This window comes from Hylobates moloch, unplaced genomic scaffold (genome assembly GCF_009828535.3).
Source record: "Hylobates moloch isolate HMO894 unplaced genomic scaffold, HMol_V3 SCAFFOLD_8, whole genome shotgun sequence".
In the NCBI taxonomy this organism is placed as follows: Eukaryota; Metazoa; Chordata; class Mammalia; order Primates; family Hylobatidae; genus Hylobates; species Hylobates moloch.
In genome coordinates, this window is record NW_026652283.1 from 90,671,975 (window position 1) to 90,693,905 (window position 21,931).

Sequence of the window (21,931 nt, forward strand, 5' to 3'; positions counted from 1 at the left end):
CTCAAGGAAAAAATGCAGTTGCCTTACAAGCAGGGCTAGAAGTTCTGATGGGCGACTCCAGGCAAGGAAGCCTGGAGTGAGCGAGGTTCCTAGGTGTCATCTCCACATTTGGGGGCCTGTGGATGACTGGGGTGAAGTTACAGCTTGTCAAGCTACATCTAGTCCCATTCTCCTGTCCGTGGTGTTGCCAGGCCAGGAGCACCCAGACTCGTCTTTGGAGGGAGTCCCGTCAGCCAGGGTAGAGAGCAGGGGCCCTGTGCTCATCTGTGGAGTATGATCAGAGTGTGATCAGGGAGTCCTGACCTCCACCTGTGGGGAGTGAGCTCCTGTTTTGAGGGCACCCACACTCTTTTCCTGAGCCTCTTCTTTAGCACTGAGGGGCAGGCAGAAGGGGAGTGCCCTGTGGCCGGGCAAAGCTGCACTGTGTTCTGAGGTTGGTGAGACTGCAAACCCTAGGTGCTGGGTGCTCCAGCCCGAGGTCACCCCAACTGCAGGGAAGGAGAGAGGAGCACAGAGTGGAGGAAGCCCACAGAGATTTTCTAGGAAGCCTGGGAACCACTTCCACACAATGCTTTGCATAAATTTACATGGCAAAGCATATTCTTTGCATGCGGTGTTCCAGAGGCTCCGATTCCAAGGAGACCAAAATGCCAGACGTGACTCAGGAGGTTGAAGTGTGCCTTCCTTCGCGATCAGGGAGGGGAGTGAGTAGGGAGGGGCTACAAGGAGAGGGGAGGCTCCCCAGGGTGACCTGATTTGTCCAGGACTAGGGGGTATCCCAAGGTGCAAAAATTTTACTGCCAAAATGAGGAAAGTCCCATGTAAACCGGGACGGAGGAGTTCCCCCCACATCCATCTCCCACCTCAGACAGTGCCTACAGTTGCACTCTACCTGCCTGGCTATTGTGTCCTGTCATAGCAGTGTCACCATTGCTGATTGAGCACCAGCTGTGTGCCTTTACGTTCAAAAAACCCTCCTTCAGGAAAGCCAGTTGAGAAAACAGTGCAGGGGGATCTAGTTTCTGGTGTCAACAGTTAGTATTCTCCTTGTGCAACATGTCTACCTTGATGTGAATACACATACTACGGGGCCTGTCAGTAACCAGCAGAGGCCAGGAAGGGGCCAGAGCTGGGTGACGGGGCACAGAGGAAGGAGTCAGTGTGGGTGGGTGGGCAGTCAGAAGAGGTGTCCTGAAGGAGGTAGAGTGGGGAGGAGAGCAGGAGGTGACTCTGGCATCACTCAGGGAACACAGAATGTTGGAGAATGTCTAAATCTAGGAGCAGGGGGCTGCATGTGTGGGATAGAAGGAAAGAGGGAGGCACTGCCATCTTCCAAGCAGGGGCAAGGAGGCCTGTCCCAGGGCAGTGATGTTGGGTGAGGGTTGGGAACTTATGGCCAGTGCCAGAAGAAAGGGTGTCAGGAGGAGCCAGTCTGGAGAGGAAGATTCACAGTCTGCTCCCATCATGAGCTCTCAGGAGCCTTCCGGATGCAGGGAGGGATGCATCCAGTTCCAGAAGCTGATGAACCTGGGGCAGGATGGAGTTGGGGGTGGGGCTCTAGAGTGAAGCCCAAAGGACAGGGAAGCCTGGCCCCAGAAGAGTGCATAGCCGGATGGAGTGGTCCCAGCCTGATAAGCTGCGGTAGGGCTGGTGCAGATGGCCAAGCTGATGCAGATGGAGCAGCTGTCCTGGGGGGGGGTGGAGAATCATGAGGTGCTGGCAGCTAGGGGATGAGCGACTGTGGTCTTACAGTCAAGCCAGGTCCAGCCTCCCCAAACTCTGGGGCTATGTGAGACCAAGACCAGGGGCCCCTGCTTACCTATTTTCCCCTACAACCTTCCACAGCCAGGGGATGGGTTCTGAAATCTGCAGACCTGACATCCTAGGCCTGAGGGGTGTGGCTGAACCTGAGCCCAGAGCATCCTCAGACCACCCCTGAGCCCTCCTCACCCTGGCAGCACCGGAAACCCTGCAGCCGGGACTCAGCCAGGCTTGGCCACAGCAGGGCGTGGGCCCTGAGCTGCTAAAGGAAGGGCAGGGCCAGAGCCAGGTGCAGGTGGTGGGAGAACAAGGGAGAAAGCGGATCCCACCCGCCCACCAGGAGCCGCCTGGGGGCCCCAGAGACAAAGGACACTCTTGGTAGGTTTACTTTGGAACATGAGGCTGCCTAGCTGCTGCAGCAGAGAGCTTCATCTGGAATCTGGTTTCAGCAGCTCCCCTGGGCAGACTATACCCCACCCAGGCCAGGGCCCTGAGCGAAGGGATGCTCTACTGGAGGCCAGCTGGGATAGGATCCTTCTTAGGACCTAGGGCTTCTTCACCAGGCCTTGGATGGAGCAGATTGGAGAGGGTATGGGAGTACTTGGACATAGGACATCTGCCTCTCTGGTCTTTGTCCATCCCACAGGGCCACTGCAAGACTCAAAATGGAATTTCTCAGGTCCAAGGTTGGGGCAGACTGGGGTCCCAGTCCACACCCAGAAATGACACAAAGTCCAGGTAAGTCAGAGCCAGAGGCCAGGGGAGTGGCTGAAACCACTCACAGTAAGAGCATTATAGAATCCCAGAAAGGACTTGGAGGCTCGCCTCATCCTTCTTTACAGATGAGGAGCTGAGGTGCAAAGGAGGGGACCCCAGGGTCAGCACCTGAGCAAGGACCAAGCCAGGGTTTTAACCTTTCTCTACCAGTTGAGCGAAGCCCATCTCAGAAGCACATATTTTGAGACAAAATAAAACACATAGGATTAAAAAGGAAACCAGCTATATTGAAATACAGCTATCGGAACACAAAAACCAATTTTTGATAGAGTAGTATATGTCTTTATTCATGTTTTAAATATTAAGATCTAGCAGCAAATCTAAGTGCTATAATTTTAAAGTCGTGATGAGTATTAATGTTATTTGAGAGGCCAGCAGCAACTGTAACACGACAGGGAAATATCTGCAGTTTCTTTTGGTCACAATTTCTGCTTTGTTGCCTACATTCACAATTGAAGGAACTGCTAAATTTGAATTAGAGGTTAATGAGAAGGAGATGCGATTTCTCCCCTAAATCTCTCCACCACCCCTTCACGGAGTCTGTTAAGAAGGGCCCCTGAACTATTCATACATAGACAGGCAAAACTAATCTATGCCATTAGCAGCGAGGAGAGTGGTTCCCTGGGCAAAGGAGGGTTAAATACTCCTTGTGACTGGAGGGCAGCCTAAGTCTGAGAGACTGGGAGCATTTTATCTCTCTGTCTGGGTGCTCGTTACCAGATGTGTTCCGTTTGTGGAAATTCTTCCATCTGTACACTTATGTGCATGTAACTGTATGAATCCTTTATTTAATACAAATTAAAAACACACCTTTACTAGAACAGACGTATGTGCAGGTGTAAGCTTGCACCCGCACACGCACACTCTGTCTCTCTCTCACACACACAAACCCTTGCCAGTGTGTACCAGTGAGCCTCTGCAGATCCATGGGCGTGCATGTGTCCCCACAACCCTTGCAGGCATATGGACACAGATGGATACAGTGAGACAGAGAACACTATTTTTAGGAAGTAAGTCCAAGCAAAAGAGGTGGCTTCCCAATTTATGGAACTGATTGCTCACAGTGGAGAGGGTTGCCCTGTAAGAAGCTGCTGTCATCCAGACTGTTTTATTTTTTTAATTTTTAAAATAAAAAGACAAATGAGTCTTATTGTTTCTGTAAAAATAATGCAAGCTCATTTTAAAGAATTCAAGCAATGAAGACAAGTATAAAGAAAATAGTTTAAAATTACCCAAATTTCCAAGAGCTAAGAAAAAGAAGTCCTCACTCACATGCATTGATGAGTGTTGCAGATGTCTGTCTGTTCACTCAAAGATGGAAGGGAGACAGAGAAATGCTTTTGTAGAGTGGAAACCTACTCCCTCACCTGCTATTTTTAACAAAGATGTTCCTTTAACTTTACTTGAATGAAACAAGAAAAAGACACAGAGTGGCTCTTAACGTGCGGGTCCTGGGACCTCTGTCCTGCCTCCCTTCACAAATTTCAATCCACGCTTCCCCAGGGACGAGAGGTGCCCTTCTGAGTCCTGAATGTGTTGTGTTTGCTCACTATTTACCTGTGTTTTGGCCAGGTGCCTGCTTCACAGCAATCCAGGGTTCAGGGCTGCGGCCCCAAAGTCCAGGCCGTTTGCCGGCCATGTGCAGGGGTTGGTACGGCAGCAGCTCGTTGGGGTCATCAGTGACATGTTTTGCAGAAGTAAGATCAAGGCAAAGCTGACCCTCGTGAGGGAAAAGGATTCTGTTCTGGCAGAGATGTCCAACAGGTGTCCACCGTGCCCTCTTGAACGGGTGCCCACCATTCCCTGGTTTGATGTGGTCATTAGCGATGCAGCCTCCCGGCTTGGTGTCACAGTCAGGAGCTGCTCCGACCACATCCTGTTTTGGTGGGGCAGTTGGGACTGCATTCTTCTGCCTCGGTGTCATAGGCAGAGTGTGTTCACATCAGGTTCTGGACTGTTTGAGGCCACCAGGGGCCACATTCTCCCGGTTTGGCGTCACATGCCTGTGCTGGCTGGATGTCCTCGCTGATGAGTGGTGGCCGTTTTCCGGTTCTGCTGTCACTTGGGATCAGCATTCATTTGTTCACATTTGGGAGGAGGGGAGCAAGGAGCAGTGTGAGGAGCCAGAGATACTCCATCAGCTCTTCCCATTTTTCTTTTTGCAGTATGATTCAATTTATTGCTAGAATTTTATTTGGTTATTACAAAATCTGTAAGCATGTATGTATTTTTAAAGGGGATGGGGGAGATGGAAGGCAGAGTTATCTTCGGGTTACCTAAAGTGCCAGGCTAATTTTAACCTTTCCAAGGAAGGGAAATAGCTCAGATGGGCAAGGGAGGCATTGCCCATTTTTTGAGCCGCATTGTTTCAGAAGGTTTCTGCACCCTGGGGATTTCCTTGGGAGCCTCTCTGCAGGGGCTCCACCACAGCTGTGTACACTAGGGTGCCGACATCTGGATGACAGCTCCAAGCTGAGAAATGTCTCAAGTGATGACAGTTAAGAAACCAAAAGATGCAAGTGTTTCCTGTTGTGTGGAATGGGGCAAAAAGAAGGTGCTTGGATGACACAGTCACCCTTGCCTGCTTGAATTCAGACATGCTTGTTAGGAGGGGAAAGGGGAGGTGACCCTGCTGCCTGTCTACATGCGTGTCCCGTAGCCTGGGGGGCTTTGGGTTTACCCAGGCCAGTGTTGCCCGGGTGTGCCTGTGGAGTTGTTGGCATTCTGGGGTCTGGAGCCTCTCTGCAAATGGTGTCCCTCCCTCCACCAGCACAGGCACCCCCAGGAGGTCTGCCCACCCTGCCCTCTGTCCCTGGGCATAGCATCAGGCCCATTGTCTGTGTCTTCCAGCTTCCCCACAGGCAACGTGAGGAAAGCCTGTGCCCAGAAGCAGGATGAGAAGATGGCAAACTTCCTATTACCTCGGGGCACCAGCAGCTTCCGCAGGTTCACACGGGAGTCCCTGGCAGCCATCGAGAAGCGCATGGCGGAGAAGCAAGCCCGCGGCTCAACCACCTTGCAGGAGAGCCGAGAGGGGCTGCCCGAGGAAGAGGCTCCCCGGCCCCAGCTGGACCTGCAGGCCTCCAAAAAGCTGCCAGATCTCTATGGCAATCCACCCCGAGAGCTCATCGGAGAGCCCCTGGAGGACCTGGACCCCTTCTATAGCACCCAAAAGGTGACTACCACCCACCTCCAGCCCTGCCTACCCTTCTGTGCAACTCCCTTGTCAATGGAGCAGAGGGGGAAGAGGGCCTGGCCTCCATATGGGGCTCTGTTTAGGGTGGCTCATCAGGCTTTGGGGGAATGAGTCACTGGTGATCGATATTCCAATCACCTTGATTTTGGAATTCTGGAATAAAAACAGGAATTATGCAGCCTGAGATGCTGGTTTGGTGTAATGAAGAAGAGAGGGTAGCCTCAGGGAAAACACGCCTCCTATGACTACCTTCTTTGGGAATTACGTGTGGTTAGATTTTCACCCCTGAAGGACTCCTCCCCGTTGTGTGATGTGTGTGTGAATTGGAGTCAAGCCCTGAGTTCTGGCCTCCGTTTGGGCCCTGCCTGAGTTTGGGCCACAGAGCATAGCATGTGGTCCTTTCTCCTTAATGGGGACAGCACATAGTCCCCACACCCACGAACTATGCATGGCTATGCTGGCTAGCTCAGGCCACGGCCACAGCAGCAGTTCCCTGAGCTTTGAGGGCTGGCAATGGGACCAAGAAGGCCAGTGGAAAGTCTGAGAGGGATGGAGAGGGCAGTGATCACTGGGGGATTTTGGGGGGAGGGTGGCGCGTGATGTTCTGCCATTGTCCCTTCTGATCATAGGGAAGGGAAGTGGCTTTTGTCCACTAGGGCAAGGAGACTCAGGCTTCCTCCTAGCATGGCTCCGACCCAAGAGGTAACTGCCCCTGTCAGAGTCCCCTGTCCTGGCCTCCCTCCTCCGGATCTCAGGCCCATTTGTGCCCCATCCCTGCACCCCACTACACACAGAGCTCTCGCAGGGGCTTGGTCTCCAAGCTACCCACACTTCTGGGCCTTACTTCCACGGGAAGGTGGATTGAATTTGGGGGAGGTCTTTTTCCCAGAAGGCTGAATATGAGGAAGACAGTGGCCAGGCACAGTACTGCAGTCAGCACCAGGCTGAGGAAGCTCATAGGGGTCAGACAGGGCTGGTGTGGCCAATGCAAGAATGTGACTACAAGGGTGTGTGACTGTGGTTTAAGACCAAGAGCCTGGGGATGAGCCTGGGGCGTGTCTTTGGGTGTGCATGCAGGAATTGGATGTGTGAGTGATTGTGCATATGAAGTAAAAGCCTACCCAGTCCACCTAAACAGGTGGGGGAGGAGGCCTTGAACTTGGTCCTACTCCCAAGCCCCCAGCTGAACTTTCCCTTGGTTCAAGTGACTCCAGTGGAGTCCAGGCCATGTTGGGGCCACAGCTGGAGACAGAATGAGGCTGGAAGGTGGGCTTAGTCAAGGTGGGCCGGCCTAGGTCATGGTTGCTCAGAGATGGAAGTAGGAATTGGGGTTGGGGTTAAGGCCACAGCTGGTAGTGAGTCAAGCTTATGGGGAGAGGATGAGTGGCGATTAGGCTGAAGTTAGCTGGGACAGGCAGGCTCCACGGCAGGTGGACCCGACTGAGGTTGAGGTCAAGACTGGACTGGGCTTTTGGGGGTTGGTGGCAGCTGAGCCTGTGAGAGGTCAGGGACACCATCTCTTCTGTCCTTGGGTCTGGGAATGCTTGAACAGCAGCTCCAGGGATGATTCCGGCCTCTCACTTTCCGTTTCCACTTGTTGATCCCTGGCCACGCTGCCTGCAGCCCCACAAGGCAATAGAGGCACCACAACAGAACTTTTGGTCCTAATCTATCCGGTCAGCTTGTCTCCCCAGACCAGATTGGGTAGAACCTTGTCCCACCAGCTCATTCAGCAGACCAGTGGACTCACTGCCTCGCCCATGGGTGGAGGTGAGGGAGGTCTCAGGGGAATGTCAGGTTGTGACACCGGGGCAGGTGGGGAGGCACTGCTGTCCTCATGGGCTGCTTGGGCACCTGATGTGCATGTGTCTCGGCATTCAGCTCTCGTTGTCTGCCCCTGTGCCCCATTGTGCTGTGTAGAAAGGATCTTCCAGAAGCTCAGGGAGGGGTTGCATTGCACCGTTGGTGATCCTCTGGAGGGAGGCTGTGGGCTGTGTCCTGTGGGATGGGGCTGACATTTGTCCTGGACTCCGGGAGACAGGGTCCCAAGAAAAGCTCTCTCGGGATACTGCTTCTGCATTTTCATTTTCCCTTCTCTCTCGTAAGTCCTCCCTGCTTACCCAGCTTCCTTATCGCACCCTCCCTCCCAGTGGGCCTGGCAGGGACCCCATGCCGGGTGAGGAGGGGTCAGCTAAGGGAGAAGGGGAGGGAGGAGGCATTCCCAGGTCTGCTGAGCCTCTGCTGTGACAACAGCTGGAAAAGGACTGTAAAAGCTCCCTTCTTTTTGTGACTATAATTTTGAAACAATCTCAGCCAACCTGACATTCCCCTGAGACCTCCCTCACCTCCACCCATGGGCAAGGCAGTGAGTCCACTGACCTGCCAAATGTGCTGGCAGCCTCCCTTCCCCCTCTCCTCCCTCAGCCCCTCTCCTCCTCTTCCCACCCCACCCCTCAGCCACAGTCCAAGGGCTCTGATCCAAAAGCTGCCCCCAAAAGCCTTTCTACACAAGGGCCTAATGCTACTGTCTGTCCCCAGACTTTCATCGTACTGAATAAAGGCAAGACCATCTTCCGGTTCAGTGCCACCAACGCCTTGTATGTCCTCAGTCCCTTCCACCCCATCCGGAGAGCGGCTGTGAAGATTCTGGTTCACTCATATCCTTTGCAGTTAGTACCTGCTGAGTACCCCCTGGGGGCCCACACTGGGGATGTGCACAGGGTGCTGCCCCCACCCCACCTCCATTCTAGTTTAGGAGTGAGAGTGGTGCTGATTCCCTGCTGGTCCTAAGAAAAACGCATGGTCATGACCTGCAAGCTGGTTGGAAATGAAGAACCTCTGACCCTCCTCCAGACCTGCTAAGTCAGCATCTGCATTTTCATTTGATCCCCAGGGGATTCTTGGGCACATGAAAGTTTGAGAAACTCTCTTCTGATTCTTCAGGAGAACATTCTAGAAGCTAAGCTACTGAGGCTCCTAGAAGAAATGACATCTGTCAGGCTCTGATATTGGCTCCAAATGTCCCTTCCCACCACACCCCCTTGGTCCGTCCTCCTCCCCACCCACTTGCAGGGACCTTCAAGCAGGTCACCAGAACTCAGCCGAGGAAAAACCATTTCCCAATAAAGAAGCCTCCAGTTTATTCACATGTGGGCATCTTTTGAGGGAGGCAGCACTTGCTTTTTGATTAGGCGTTGACAAAATGTTTGCAGTTTCAGAGTATCTCAAAGAACTCTGGTTAGCATTAAATTATATAAACCACAGCTGAAAAAAGCTCCAGCCTGCAGAGGAGAGCCATTGGAGTGATGCAGCGTAATGAGGGATTTATCGGGCTTGGGCCTGAGAGGGGCATCATTTGGGCAGCACACAGCATGGGGCGCCAGCACCTAATCACTCTGTTCTCTGGACTTCAGAGAAGGGGCCCCATAGATGGAGCCTTCCGGGAGGGTGGTGCCAGCTGCAGAGTCAGAGGCATGAGTACTTCACTGCGAGGGCCTGGGAGACCTCCCCTTGGCCAGTGGCAACCAGGGTGAGTGCACACATGCAGGTGGCTCTGCTGTTCATCTAAGCGATGCTGCTAGGCTCAGCAGTGCGACTGATTGTGGGTCTAGTGGGCTGGCCCCACAGAGCTCCCCAAGGTCCCCTTCAGCCCCTTCTCTGAATGGACTTTTTTGAGGCCAAGACAAAGACTTCACTCAATAACCTCTGGCCAAGGCAGGAGGCATCAGGATTACAGATACCGAGTGAGGGACTAAGTAACCAGGACTGAGGCTGGCAGGTCAGGAGCTTTTCCTGTCAGGGCAGGGATGGGGGATGCTCCTCCTATGGCTCCACTTTCTTCCCACCTGTGCCCAGTGCCTGATCCTGACCCCAGGGGTTAACTGGAGGGCCATGCACAGCAAGTGATGTCTGCATGCAGATGTGCAGTAAAATGCATGCTTCCAACCACGTGTCTGCTCTCCTCCAGCCTACCCCTGCCTTTCTGGTGGGGTTCATGAGACACCCCACATGCAAACCATGGATGTGGCATGAGCAAGGTGGGAGGCAGACAGTGTGGAGAGGAACCATATGTAGCGAGCAGACTGCTATTCACAGCTGCATCTTATTTTGTGGGGCAAGTGTGGGTCTAGATTTCATCTTGAGCCATCCTGAGTTCCCTGTAGGTGTCAGGGTCTTTGCTAGGCATGCTGGGGTATCCAGCCGAATAAGACCCCATCTGGGCCCCTTGGGAATTTTATAGTCCCCTAAAAGTGATAAGGCAGCTTCGCAAATAGTTATCCTTTCTGCCAGAGTGTGGTCACAGCCTGGTAAGAAGAACAGAGCAGCAGGAGGAGGAAAAGCCAGCTTTTCTTGCTCTGAGCCCGTCTCCGGCCTCACTCCGGGGGTGTGGCCTCTCTAACAGCATCCTCCAGCTCTCACCTGGGGCTTCTCCTCCAGGTATCTAACCAACCCAGCACTGTTTGGCAGCCACAGAAGCCCTCAGGGATGTAGCAGAAGCTTCAGAGCTCCTGCAAGGTGCTGAGCTGGGTCGTGGGGCAAATGAAAGGTAAGGGAGGCAGGTGGGCAAGGGAGGCAGTGGGGGGCCCTCGAGTGCCCAGCCTGGCCAGAGTGTCCATTGAGCAATGGCTCTGAGGCTGTGAGGTGCTGCTTCCACCTGGAAAAACTGGCCCTGAGGGCTCGAGCCAGCCTCCATCCCCCGGGACAGCTGCCTCAGGGAAGTGTCGAGCATTAGTGAGGACCTGTACTGGGTTCCCAGTGGCTGCCTTGACACTGCAGCTGCCTGGGGGTGGGAGCACATTGCTGGACCTCGACAGCGCCACTTAGTGGGCTCAGTGGGCACTGGGGGGAAGAAGAGACGTAGATTTATGGGGTTTGGGAGCAGCCCCTCTGCAACACTCACTGTTGAGCCTTGACATTGAGTGTGGTGTGTGGACCAGTAGCATCAGCTTTACCAGGATGTTGTAGGAGTGGCCGAATCTTGGGCCTTACCCCAGAACCTGTGTTTTAGCAAGGTCCCGTGTGCATGCCACCCTAGGGCAGTTGCTTCCAAATGCTAGTCTGAGGGCCACCTCAGTCTCACCTAGGAAGTTTGTAAAAATGCAAATTCTTAGCTCTTTCCAGACCAGAATCACCAGTGTGAGGCCTAGAAATCTATAAGTGCTCCATGAATTTTTTTTAACTTGAGGTATACTACTTCACATACCATAAAATTTATCTTTTTTTCTTTCTTTTTTTTTTTTTTTTTTGAGACGGAGTCTCTCTCTGCCGCCCAGGCTGGAGTGCAGTGGCGCGATCTCGGCTCGCTGCAACCTCTGCCTCCTGGGTTCAAGCGATTCCCTGCCTCAGCCTCCCGAGTAGCTGGGATTACAGGCGCCTGCCACCATGCCCGGCTAATTTTTGTATTTTTAGTAAAGATGGGGTTTCACCATCTTCGCCATGCTGGTCATGAACTCCTGACCTCATGATCTACCCGCCTCGGCCTCCCAAAGTGCTGGGATTACAGGCAGGAGCCACCGCACCCAGCCAAAATTTACCATTTTTAAGTGCACAGTTCAGTGGATTTTAGTATATTCATAAGGTTATGCAACCATCACCACTATCTATTTCCAGAACATTTGCATCACCCCAAAAGAAATCCTGTGCCCGTTATCAGTCACTATGCATTGCTAAAGAACATCAGATCTCATGTTTTGAAGGGTGAACTTTTGCTCTGCTTAAATTTTTATACTCATTGAAACATCTAAGTTCCACATGTGCAAAATTCTGTGCTACACCCTTTGGGAATGGTAAGTGGGGCAAAGACAAACTTAAAAGTGGGCAGGAATGCAGCCTGGTTAGAAAACCTGCTCACTCGTGACAATCCAGGAGCTCACAGACCGTAGCAGGTGCGCGGTGATTCCACTTGGCCTTGTTCTTGGCTCCATGCTTGCAGTATATCTCTGGGAAGTTACCAAAAAGTAAATATGGGCATGTGGAATGATTTTTTTATATGTATTTTTTGTTATAATCCTGCAGAATGTGTTCCTGCCGGGATTAAATAAAAGAAAGCAACTGAACTCCATATCCTATCGCAGTCACATTCAGAGAGGCCTCACACACACACACACTGAGAATCATTTTGCCTTCGTGGTTGTACAGGATCTGTGCATAAAATCCTCCCACGTTCCTCTACCAGATTCAAATGGGCAATCAAACCACATGTCTGTGGTGTATGTGTGTGTGCATGTTGATTTAATAGCACAAACACATGGAAATACCCCTCCACAGTTAATTACCTTTTCTTTGGGAGTTTTGTTTTTTTTTAAACTCCCTGGGATCTGAAGACTTAGGCAGCCCAAGTGTCAGGCATTCCCCACAACTCAGGCACTCCTTGCTGGCATTTTAATCACAAGGCTAGGAGTGGGTGTTTAGGGACAATGACATGACAAGATTGAAGGTGTTCAGCTGAGCATAGACCTGGAGAGCTGGCCTTTGCCTCAGCCCACACAAGGGACCAGCTCAATCATCAGCCTGAAATTATGAGGCAGTGCAAACAGGTGTGCCCTGGCCAGGAGTTCAGTTGACTCATTTCTTTGGTGTTGGCTACGTGCTGGGTGCCATGGGGGACCTGGGTATGCTTTAGACAGAGTCATATGGACTGGGGGCTCAGTCTAGGAAGGAAGAGATCTCATACATGCAGAAGAAGGATTGACAATTGTGCAAGCACTGTCCTCAAGGCCATGGGAACCAGGCAAGGATTTTGAGCAGTGAAGTGGCAGAGAGACAAGAGCTTGCTACATGTCACCCTAAGCCATTGCTGTGTCTGGAAAAGATAAAACCCAGATAAATAGCTCCTGTCATTGCCCACCATGGGACCCAGGCCCTGACTGGTGGGATTCAGAGGGCTGTGTGCCCTGGCTCTTCCCTGAGTCTGGGTATTCAAGTCTCACTCATGTCTGTCTGGGTCCAGCCAAGTCGTGTAGTACAAGGCAGCCTGTTCACACTACTGCTCCCTGCAGTGGGGCCTGTTCCCCACTCTAAGGAGAGCTATGAGTGGTCCCCCTAGAGGTGGAAGGGACTTGGCTCCACCGAGAGGAGTCCACCGCCCAGCCTTCAGCCCACGCTGCTTCACCATGACCAGCTGGGCTGACTGGTTGCTGGAGCAACCCCGGCCAGCCTTGGTGCTTATCTAAATGCCTCTTCCAGGAAGCCTTCCTGCCCAGCCCAGCCAGAGGCATGTTTGGTTTTTCATAACATCCCATGTCAGAGCGTTTTGGGGACATGGCTCCATTGCCTCCCTAGCTCCCACTCAGGGCCAGACACACATGCTCAAGTGGGATTTCCTCTTACAAATGACAAATAATTTCCTCCCTCCTGTACGGTAGTCTCCCCACATTCGACGGTGCTCTTTACCTCATTTGGTTTTCACACCGCCCCATGGGTGGCAGAGGCCAGGCGTGGAATAGCTTACCTGCTTGGCATGTGAGAGCCAGAAGCAGCATGACTCATGCAGACCCTCCAGTCTGGAGGCAGGAGAGTGGACCGGGTGGCCTTGAATGTCATCTTGCAGAGGTGGTGCAGCATGGGGCCTCAGAGTGGGGCCCAGATCAGGAGAACCAGGGTGCAGGCTGGCTCAGCCATTGATCAGCTTGGTGCCGGGAGTACTTTCCCAGGAATGCTGTAACAAATTACCATCAATGCAGTGGCTTAAAGCAACGCAGATTATCACCTTACCGCTTTGGAGGTCAGAGGTCCAAAATGGTTCTTGCTGGACTAAACTCGGTGTCAGCAGGGCTGCACTCCTTTTGGAGGCTCTAGGGGAGAATGTGTTTCCGAGGCGTTTCCAGCTTCTGCAGGCTGCACTGGATTCTTAGTCTGTGGTCCCCTTTCATCATCAAGCCAGGAATGGCCAGTTGAATTTCATGTCACAACACTCTGCCTCTCCCTCTTTTGCTTAAAAGGACCCCTGTGATTACACTGAGTCTACCTGGATAATCTAGAATGATCTCCCCACCTCAAGATCCTTAATTTAGGGCCAGGAGCAGTGGCTGATACTTGTAATCTCAGCACTTTGGGTGGCCGAGGTGGGAGGATTGCTTGAGCCCAGGAGTTCAAGACCAGCCTAAGCAACATGGTAAGACGTTGTGTCTACAAAAAAAAATTAAAAATTAGCTGGCTATGGTAGTGTGCATCTGTAGTCCTAGTTACTCAGGAGGCTGAGATGGGAGGATCTCTTGAGCCAAAGAGTTCAAGACTGCGGTAAGCTATGGTAATACCATTGCACTCCAGCCTCAGTGACAGAGCTAGACCCTGTCTCGTGGAGGCCAGGGGAGATCCTTAATTTAATCACATCTGCAGGGTCTCATTTTGTCATACAAATTAGTATATTCACAGTTTCCGGGGATTCCTCCATGGCCACCTTCGGGGTGCTGGAGGGATTATTCTGCCTACCGCAGTGACCTTCAACTTAACCTCTTTGTGCCTCAGTCTTCTTATCACCTAAAATGGAAACAAAGTCTGCATCACATATGGTTGTTGGGAAAACTGAATTCGCTGATGGACACGGAGAGCAAATTCTGGTACCTAGGAAGGGCTCAATAAATATTCACTCTTAGCATCATTGCTTGCATATTTTAGGAGTCACCTGGGCTCCTCAGTAGATGCTTAGCAGTAGATCCGTGGGGATGAATAAAGACTGGTTGGGGGGCTCGTTAACCATCCACCTAGTGAGGAAAGCCTTGGCACATACCCCGCGTGTGGGCAGTGTGTGTGTGTGTGTGTGTGTGTGTGTGTGTGTGTGTGTAAGGGAGAAGGGGTACTGATATTGACATGATTATCTGATCCTGCCTTGAAAGCTGGAGAGGGATATAAGCCTGGCCCTGGAGACCCTCACACAGGCAGAGGGCTGGGCAGATACCAAACTGACGGAGGGACCCCAGGGCCTGAAGTGATGCCTTCTGGTCAGGGAGAAATCAAGGCTTCCTGGAGCCGTGGCATCAGAGCCGAGCAGTCCTGTTGGCTCAGTCCTTGTTTGAATAAGGGAGATTCCCAAAGCCTAATTCCCTCTCGTCCCAGATGAGAAACTAGATAATTATAAACTGGAGGCTGTTTTGAGAAGATGCTGATTTCCTGATTGCCTGACTCCCTAGAAGAGGACTGGTGGCACGGAGGGCATCTACCTGGTTAGATTCCTGAGAGGCATCCCCACTGTCCCCAGCTGGGGCAGTCGGCACCGCAGCCAGGCCTGGTCTGTGCTCTGACTGCTCTGGCCTCCCAGTCAGGCAAGATGGAGCTATGCTAGGGAGGAAAGAGGCAGCCCCTGGAGCTCAATTACCGCAGCTCCTGGGCGGCCTGTGGGAATCACCAGTTTGGCAGCTGTGCATACGGGGCTGAGGCCGGGCATGGTGTTGAGCGCTTGGGGGCAGCCATAGGGAGTGGAAGGCCCAGCCTCTCCTCTGGGGCTGGGTAGGGATTTGTGAGAGAAGCACAGTGTCCCTGCTCTAGGCCAGGCCCCCAGGGGTGCCCCAGCCTACAGGAGGCCCAGAGTCTGCCCCCTTGTTCCTCTGCAGGCCTTGCAGAGGTGGAGGAGGGCGGTCGGAGCTTTGTCTAGCCTGAAGCAGCAGCTAGGAATTGTAGCCAGAGTCGGGCTCAGAGAAGTCCTGGGCAGTTCAGTTCAAGGCCAAGAGCCCATAAGTAGACCTGAAGCACAGCTCTGGCATTTGAAGCGCTGCCTTGTGATGGGAGACAGATGGACATTGCCGTTCAGTGAGCCGCCAGGGCTAAAAGAGGGGTGCCTGAAGCCCGCAGGGCACTGAGGCAGCACCGTGTTACCAGAAAGGCAGGACAGGCTGCTGGGGAGTTGGGTGGGGTCCTGCTGAGGGGCTCCTGCAGGGTGAGAAGGAGATTCTCAGGTGGAGCAGAGGGCTAGCTTGAAGACTAGGTGCACAGGCAGGAAGCAGCCGGAGGAGTGGTCCCCTGCCTCCCCAGGGGTAGCAGGCCCTGGCCAGGTGTGCAGTTGTTTGGCAGCAGAGCATTCTGCAGAGAACTTCTAGATAAAGCCTGGCCTGGGCTGCTCCCCTAAAAGTCGGGGAGGGAACTCAGAGCCCTGCCACTCTGGCCTTGCCCTCCCCTGAGGAGCAATTTATAAATGCCCATTTCTCTCCCATGTGACTGAGGACAGGGCCCCTCGCCTGACTGCGGTTAAAAGCCTTTGAGGTCTGGGGCCCACCTCTCCTGCCGTCCCTCCACACGAGACCCTACCAGCAGTGTGGTTTCAGGTCTCTGGTGCCTATTAAGTGTCATGGAGCAGGGCAGGGGGCCAGCTGCAAGTGCCGGGGAAGGGACAGAGACCAGCCTGGGTGGAGGGGGGTTGGCATGGACTGGTCACAGCCCCAATGTGTCTCCTTGGAGACCCTGCTTATTTTCTGGTAGCACTGGCCTGGCAGTGATGACCCCTAGGGGCAGGACCCCCCAGCGGTGGTGGCGTGGCCAGCCCGCGCTGCTCAGCTTTCCTTGACCCCACGCACGCTCTTCAGCATGCTCATCATGTGTACCATCCTCACCAACTGCGTGTTCATGGCCCAGCACGACCCTCCACCCTGGACCAAGTATGTCGAGTGAGTATCTTCAGGGCCTTTTCTCCACGTGGCCCCCTCCCTTCCTTTCCATTCCATGCCATAGCTCCTGAAGCCGCCCCAGAAGGGGGCTGTGTCCAAGCCCAGGAACTTACCCACGGCGGTGGGGCGGCCCTTGGCTCAGCTTCTACCCTCTTTTGCCTTTCCCAGTCCTGCCAACTTCTGGCATTAATTTGAGTTGTGCCTTCTGGGGAGGAAGCTCTCCAGATTGGCAAAGTAAGACGTTTCTCCCTGTCCCGCCTAAACAGGAATGATGACATTGGAGAAAGCTCTGAAATAATAATAATTTATTGAGCATTTTGTACACACCAGGCACTGTCATAAGAACAATAAGTATCATCTCTTTTAACCCGCATGGCCACCCAGTAGCGTGGGTGCAGCCACCTTCCCCATTCCACAGATGAGACTAAGAATTAGAGAAATAGCTGGCCTGATGTCATGCAGCTAGGAGGTGGGCAGCTAGGAGGTGCCCCAGGGCTATCCTCACTTCAGTAACACTCTGCTGCCTTTTTTTCCCAAGTCCTGCCTCCTATAACCATTTGCACAGTTCCAGAAACTGCTTCTGGTCTTTTCTTCCCAAACAAAAGTACCTTACCTGGAGGTTCTAAGCAGACTTGATAGGCCCTTACTGCATTTGGCTGCAGCTCTCAGGAGACCAGCAGAATGTTGGGGCAGCCTCTCTTCCCAAAGCGGTCTGCCTAGTTGTTCTCCATGTTCACACAGAACCTAGCAGTGCTCTCAGCTGGTACGTGCAGCTGCTCTGAATCCTGGGATGCGGTCCTCTCCCGCTCCAGCCCTGGGGGCCCCAGTCCCAGCATCCAGGCATTTTGGATTCCTCAGGCTCCCCTAGGCAGAGAGAACAGCACCCCGACTCCCATCAGCCCCATGCATTATAACATCAACACCCCTTCAAGCCCAGGGTGGACAGCTGGACCCACTTACCCTGTAAGCAGTTGAGGATTGGCTGGGCCCATTGCTACCTGCTGAGGACCCACAAACAGGGGTGAGGGTCCATGTATACTGTCCTATAGCACAGACCCTGTGGCCACTGTATGCCTGTTGCACACACAGCCCCCCCCAGGGCTGGGGTGAGGAGATTGGGAGGAGGTCTTCCACCAAGACAACTGAGAGGGAATACACAGAGTTCAGATGGACACATGGCAGTTACACGGTAATATGGAATAAACAGATTGGCTGATGGATTCGTTAGCCAGATGTTTAGAGCAAAGTTCCATCCCCAACTCCAGCTCTGCCATGGGGGCATTGCAGAGAGCCCCATTTGATGGCCCCTGTTGAAGGGAGCTGTGTGGGGCTCACACTATGTAGGGAACCTGGAGAACCTGGCCTGCTCAGGCCTCCCTGAGAAACCCCACTGGCCTCTCCTGCCCAGGTACACCTTCACCGCCATTTACACCTTTGAGTCTCTGGTCAAGATTCTGGCTCGAGGCTTCTGCCTGCATGCGTTCACGTTCCTTCGGGACCCATGGAACTGGCTGGACTTCAGTGTGATAATCATGGCGTAAGTATCTCGTTTGCTATGCTGTGCTATGCCTTGCAGGCCAACTGGGGCGGGGTGTGCACCACCCCAGGCCCCAGACCACCCCTCTCTTTCTGGCTTCCTCCCTGCAGTCCACATGCAGGTCTGCACACAGGCTGGAGGAAGGTAGGGTGGAGGCCCTGAGCTCACCCTGGTGGGGAGAGACAGCTCAGGCAGGCCTTGGTGGTCAGGCCTACTGGCTCACCTGGGGCTCCACGGCAGCCCTGGGTTCCAGGGACGTCATTAAGGTTCTGGTCTAGTATCCTCTGCCCTTTCCACCAAGAGAAACCAATATTTCAGTCCCTGGCCCACTGCAAATGGTGACCTGGATTCCAACATGATTAAGGATGAAATTGCAGCCAAGAGAAGGAGCCTGGAGAGGTGACTAAGCATCCCCAGGAACTCACACCAGGCGCACCAGCACATCAGCTTGCTCCATCCAGAGACTCAATGTTTGGCACATTTAAAGCACCCGGCCACTGACACAATACAGTGGATCCTCACACCAGCCAGAGAAGTAGGCTATATGGGGATGGCTTAGCCCATTTTATGGATGAGAACCCTGATGCCAAGGACACACAGGGAGGCTGCCAGAAAGTGAACATGACCCCAGGCCTGCTGCAGCCCAGGCTGAGGCCCCGCCTCTTTGCCTATAGGAGAAACCCTTGCTGAGGGGTCAGTGTTGAGGGTGCACCCCACCCTGGAAGTATCAGGGAACAGATGCTGGGTTCTGATGGGACATCTGCAGAAGTCATGATCAGAGGCTCAACCATCAAAGGCGTTTTGAAGGCTGAGTGCGGTGGCTCACGCCTGTAATTCCAACACTTTGGGAGGCCGAGGTGAGCAGATTGCTTGAGCTCAAGAGTTCAAGACTAGCCTGGGCAACATAGCGAGACCCCATTTATGAAAAACACAAGAATTAGCTGGGCGTGGTGGCACACACCTGCAGTCTCAGCTACTTGGGAGGATCACTTGAACCCCTGAAGTCAAGGCTGCAGTGAGCTATGATCACATCACTGCACTCCAGCCTGGGCAACAGAGCAAGACTGCCTCAAAAAAAAGAAAAAAGAAAAAGGCCTTTCTGAAGCAGAGGACCTAGTGTGTGCAGGGCCGAGCACTGCATCTCAGCAAGGGGCAGAGCTGGTGAGGCTCATACCCCCTGCCCTTGCAAACCCTCAGTTTCCCGACATGTGAAAGAATAGTGTTGGGTGCTGTGGTAACAGAAGCTCAATTCAGCTCTCACTTTCTAGGATGCTTGGAATCCCTGAATCTACCTATTGAAGACAGGCTTTAACCCCAGACATGAGCGGCCCTGAGCTCAGCCATGCTGTCACGGAGAGAGGACAAAGAGGGAAACTATACCCTGGTGAATGGGGCGCTTTCAAACTAGACGGAGAACCTGGTAGTGGGAAAATGCATCAGAATCTCTGTTTCTAGGTACACTATTTGTAAGCCAACTCTAGCCCTCCATTCTACAAGTGGGAAAACAGGCTCCGAGAGACAATACCATGTACTTGCCCCAAACCCAGTATGGATTTAGGCCTGGGTGGAGTTGAGCGAGCAAGGAAAGAGTGGTGGGAGATGAGTTGCAGAGTAGTGGGATGGAGGACAGATCGTGGTAAAAGCCAGGTGTGATGGGAGTCACCGGGGTGTAAGAACAGGCAGAGCTGTGACCCGCTTTACATTCTGTAGAGACTCCCCTGGCTATGGTGTGGACCACAGACTGGAGAAGGTAGAGACAGACGGAGTAGTTAGGAGGCTATATCTTGGCAGCCAGGAGAGAGAAGATAGTGACTGGAACCAAGGACCAAGTGGAGAAGGGGAGCACCTGGTCAGATTCTGGATATACTTTGCAGGTAGGGCTGACGGGAGGCCCCCAAGGTGGTTTTTGGTTTGAGCAGCTGCTGGGTGGATGGTGTTCCCATTGGTTGAAATGGAAAATTGGAGAGAGCGACACTGGCTGAAGTAGGAAGAAAATCAAAAGTCCAGCTTGGGATGTATAACATTGGAAAGCACCCAGGGTGAGATATTGAGTAGGCAACTGGATATTCCAGTCTAGGGTTCAAGAAAGAGGTCCAAGGTGGAAGTATAAGTTTAGAAGCCATGGGGATACAGATGGTATTTAAAGCCAGGAGACCAGATGAGATCACCTAGGCATGAGTGTAGCCTATAGCCTGAATGTACTGTGGGACGCCCCAACATCTCATCTGGAGGCCAAGAGAGAAGGCTGGAGGGCAGAGGCAAATCAGGAGAGAGTAGTGTCCGGGAAGGAATGTGATTCCACTGGAAACCCGCCACCGGGAGGTTGGGGAAGGTGATGACTAACAATGGACTATTGGATTTGACAGAGGGAAGGTCACTGGTGCCCTTGACAAGAGAGGTTTCAGTGGAGGAAAAGGACATGCACCTGGTTAAGGAGGGTTCAAGAGAGAGTGGGAGGAGAGGAGGTGTGGCAAGTAGAGACATCTGTTTTGTGGGGCTTGCTATAAAATGGGACTGAAAATGGTGTGGTGGTCAGTGCGGAATGTGGGTCAATCAAGGGAGGGCTTTTAAAGAAGGGGGGTATCTTTGCAGGCTGGTGGAAATGATCCAGTAGAGAGAGAATGCTAGATGATGTAGATGAGCAAGGGGATTGCAGGAGCAAAGCCCTCGAGCTGGCCCAAGAGGGTGGGAATCCAGTGCCAAGGGGGAGCATCGACCTGAAGAGTGGGGAAGGCAGAATTTCAGGTGGAGATGGAGGTAGATTGATAGAGTTGATGATGAAAGGAAAGGAATTTCTCTTCTGATTGCTTCTATTTTCTCAGTGAAATAAGAAGCTTGATCATAAGCTGAGAACAGAGTGGGGAGGCACTTCTGAGGTTTCAGAGAGAGGGAGAACTTTTCATGTCAGAGCCGAGGAGGTTGCACTGACTTGGGAATGGAGTAGGGTTGCCAGGCTGGGCCCTGGGGTGCCCTGTGGGTGGGAAGCAGTAATCCACGGTGTCCTGAGGCTGGGTGTCACAGGAAGGAAGGTGGCTTCGGGCAGGAGAGGATACGCCGTCTGCCTGAGCCTTTCCTAGCTCCCCAACCTGGAGCCTGGGCAAGACAGTATCACCACAGAGGCAGCCCCAGATCCCAGGAAAAGTCATTGCCCTGGGCCAAGCTTTGGCTCAGGCTGTGTCTCTGGGAGATGCTCTGAGCGACCTCAGACCCTTAACAAGTCCTCCTGCCCTGTCTCCTGGGAGAATCCTGGTTTCATTCCCAAACCGCTTCTTTCACTGGGAGTCACAAAGCGGGTGTGCCTTCCTCACCAAAACCTGCTTGCCTTCGCTGTGTGCCAGGGCCAGGGCTGACAAGGCAGAACTCGGCCTCAGAAGCTCAGACACTCTCCACGTTTCCAAGCATCTCACAGAAATGGCAAATCCACTTCCCGTAGGGCTGTGTGACCTATTAGCACATCAGCTGTGGGCCCTTGGCTGGCCTGGCCTGGCAGCTTTGATTGACGGGAATTCTGGCTTTGAAGTGCATTCTCTTAGAGATGCAATGGTTCAGTAACAAGGGACTCTAGGATGATCTAAGGAGACTTGAGTGAAGGGAAACATTTCATTCAGTGAAATCCTCCATCTGACCTCCATTACACAGATGGAGAAAGTGAGGCTCACAGAGAACCTAGCACTTGCCCAAAATTATAGACTGAATCAGAAGGAATGCTGAGACTAAAACCAAGTCTCCCAACTCCTAACCATGGGATGGATGGGAGAGGCACCCCGAGTCTGATGTTTCTGCTGGGGTGATCCTCCACCCCACTGATTGAGAGGCTGTGGGAGGGTCTGGGGCAGGGTGCTGGGAAGCCTGCCAGGCTCAGCTTGCAGCCCTCCAGCCAGAGCTCTTCCTGTGGCCCCACTCACAGAAGGGCATTACCTGCTAGTTAGCATAGCCTCCCACCTTCTGGGGTTGTTATGGAAACCAAACCTGGAGGGGAAGGGAGGGAGGGCAGAGAGAAGGGTGGAAATTCCTGCAGTCACTAACAGCGTGGGCTTCACCATCTCAAGATAAGGGCGGGGCAGG

The 21,931-nt window shown here is 53.1% G+C and overlaps 1 protein-coding gene across 1 annotated transcript in view; it reads left to right on the top strand.

Annotated features, from left to right (window-relative positions):
* SCN5A (sodium voltage-gated channel alpha subunit 5) overlaps window positions 1-21,931 on the top strand; it is a 100,377-nt gene that overhangs the window by 10,948 nt on the left and 67,498 nt on the right. Inside the window, exons 2-5 of the mRNA XM_058442855.1 lie at window positions 5,389-5,713; window positions 8,273-8,391; window positions 16,240-16,329; window positions 17,738-17,866. Coding sequence (XP_058298838.1) covers window positions 5,441-5,713; window positions 8,273-8,391; window positions 16,240-16,329; window positions 17,738-17,866 — 611 coding nt within the window. The 5' untranslated portion in view covers window positions 5,389-5,440. The remainder of the gene's footprint in view (window positions 1-5,388; window positions 5,714-8,272; window positions 8,392-16,239; window positions 16,330-17,737; window positions 17,867-21,931) is intronic.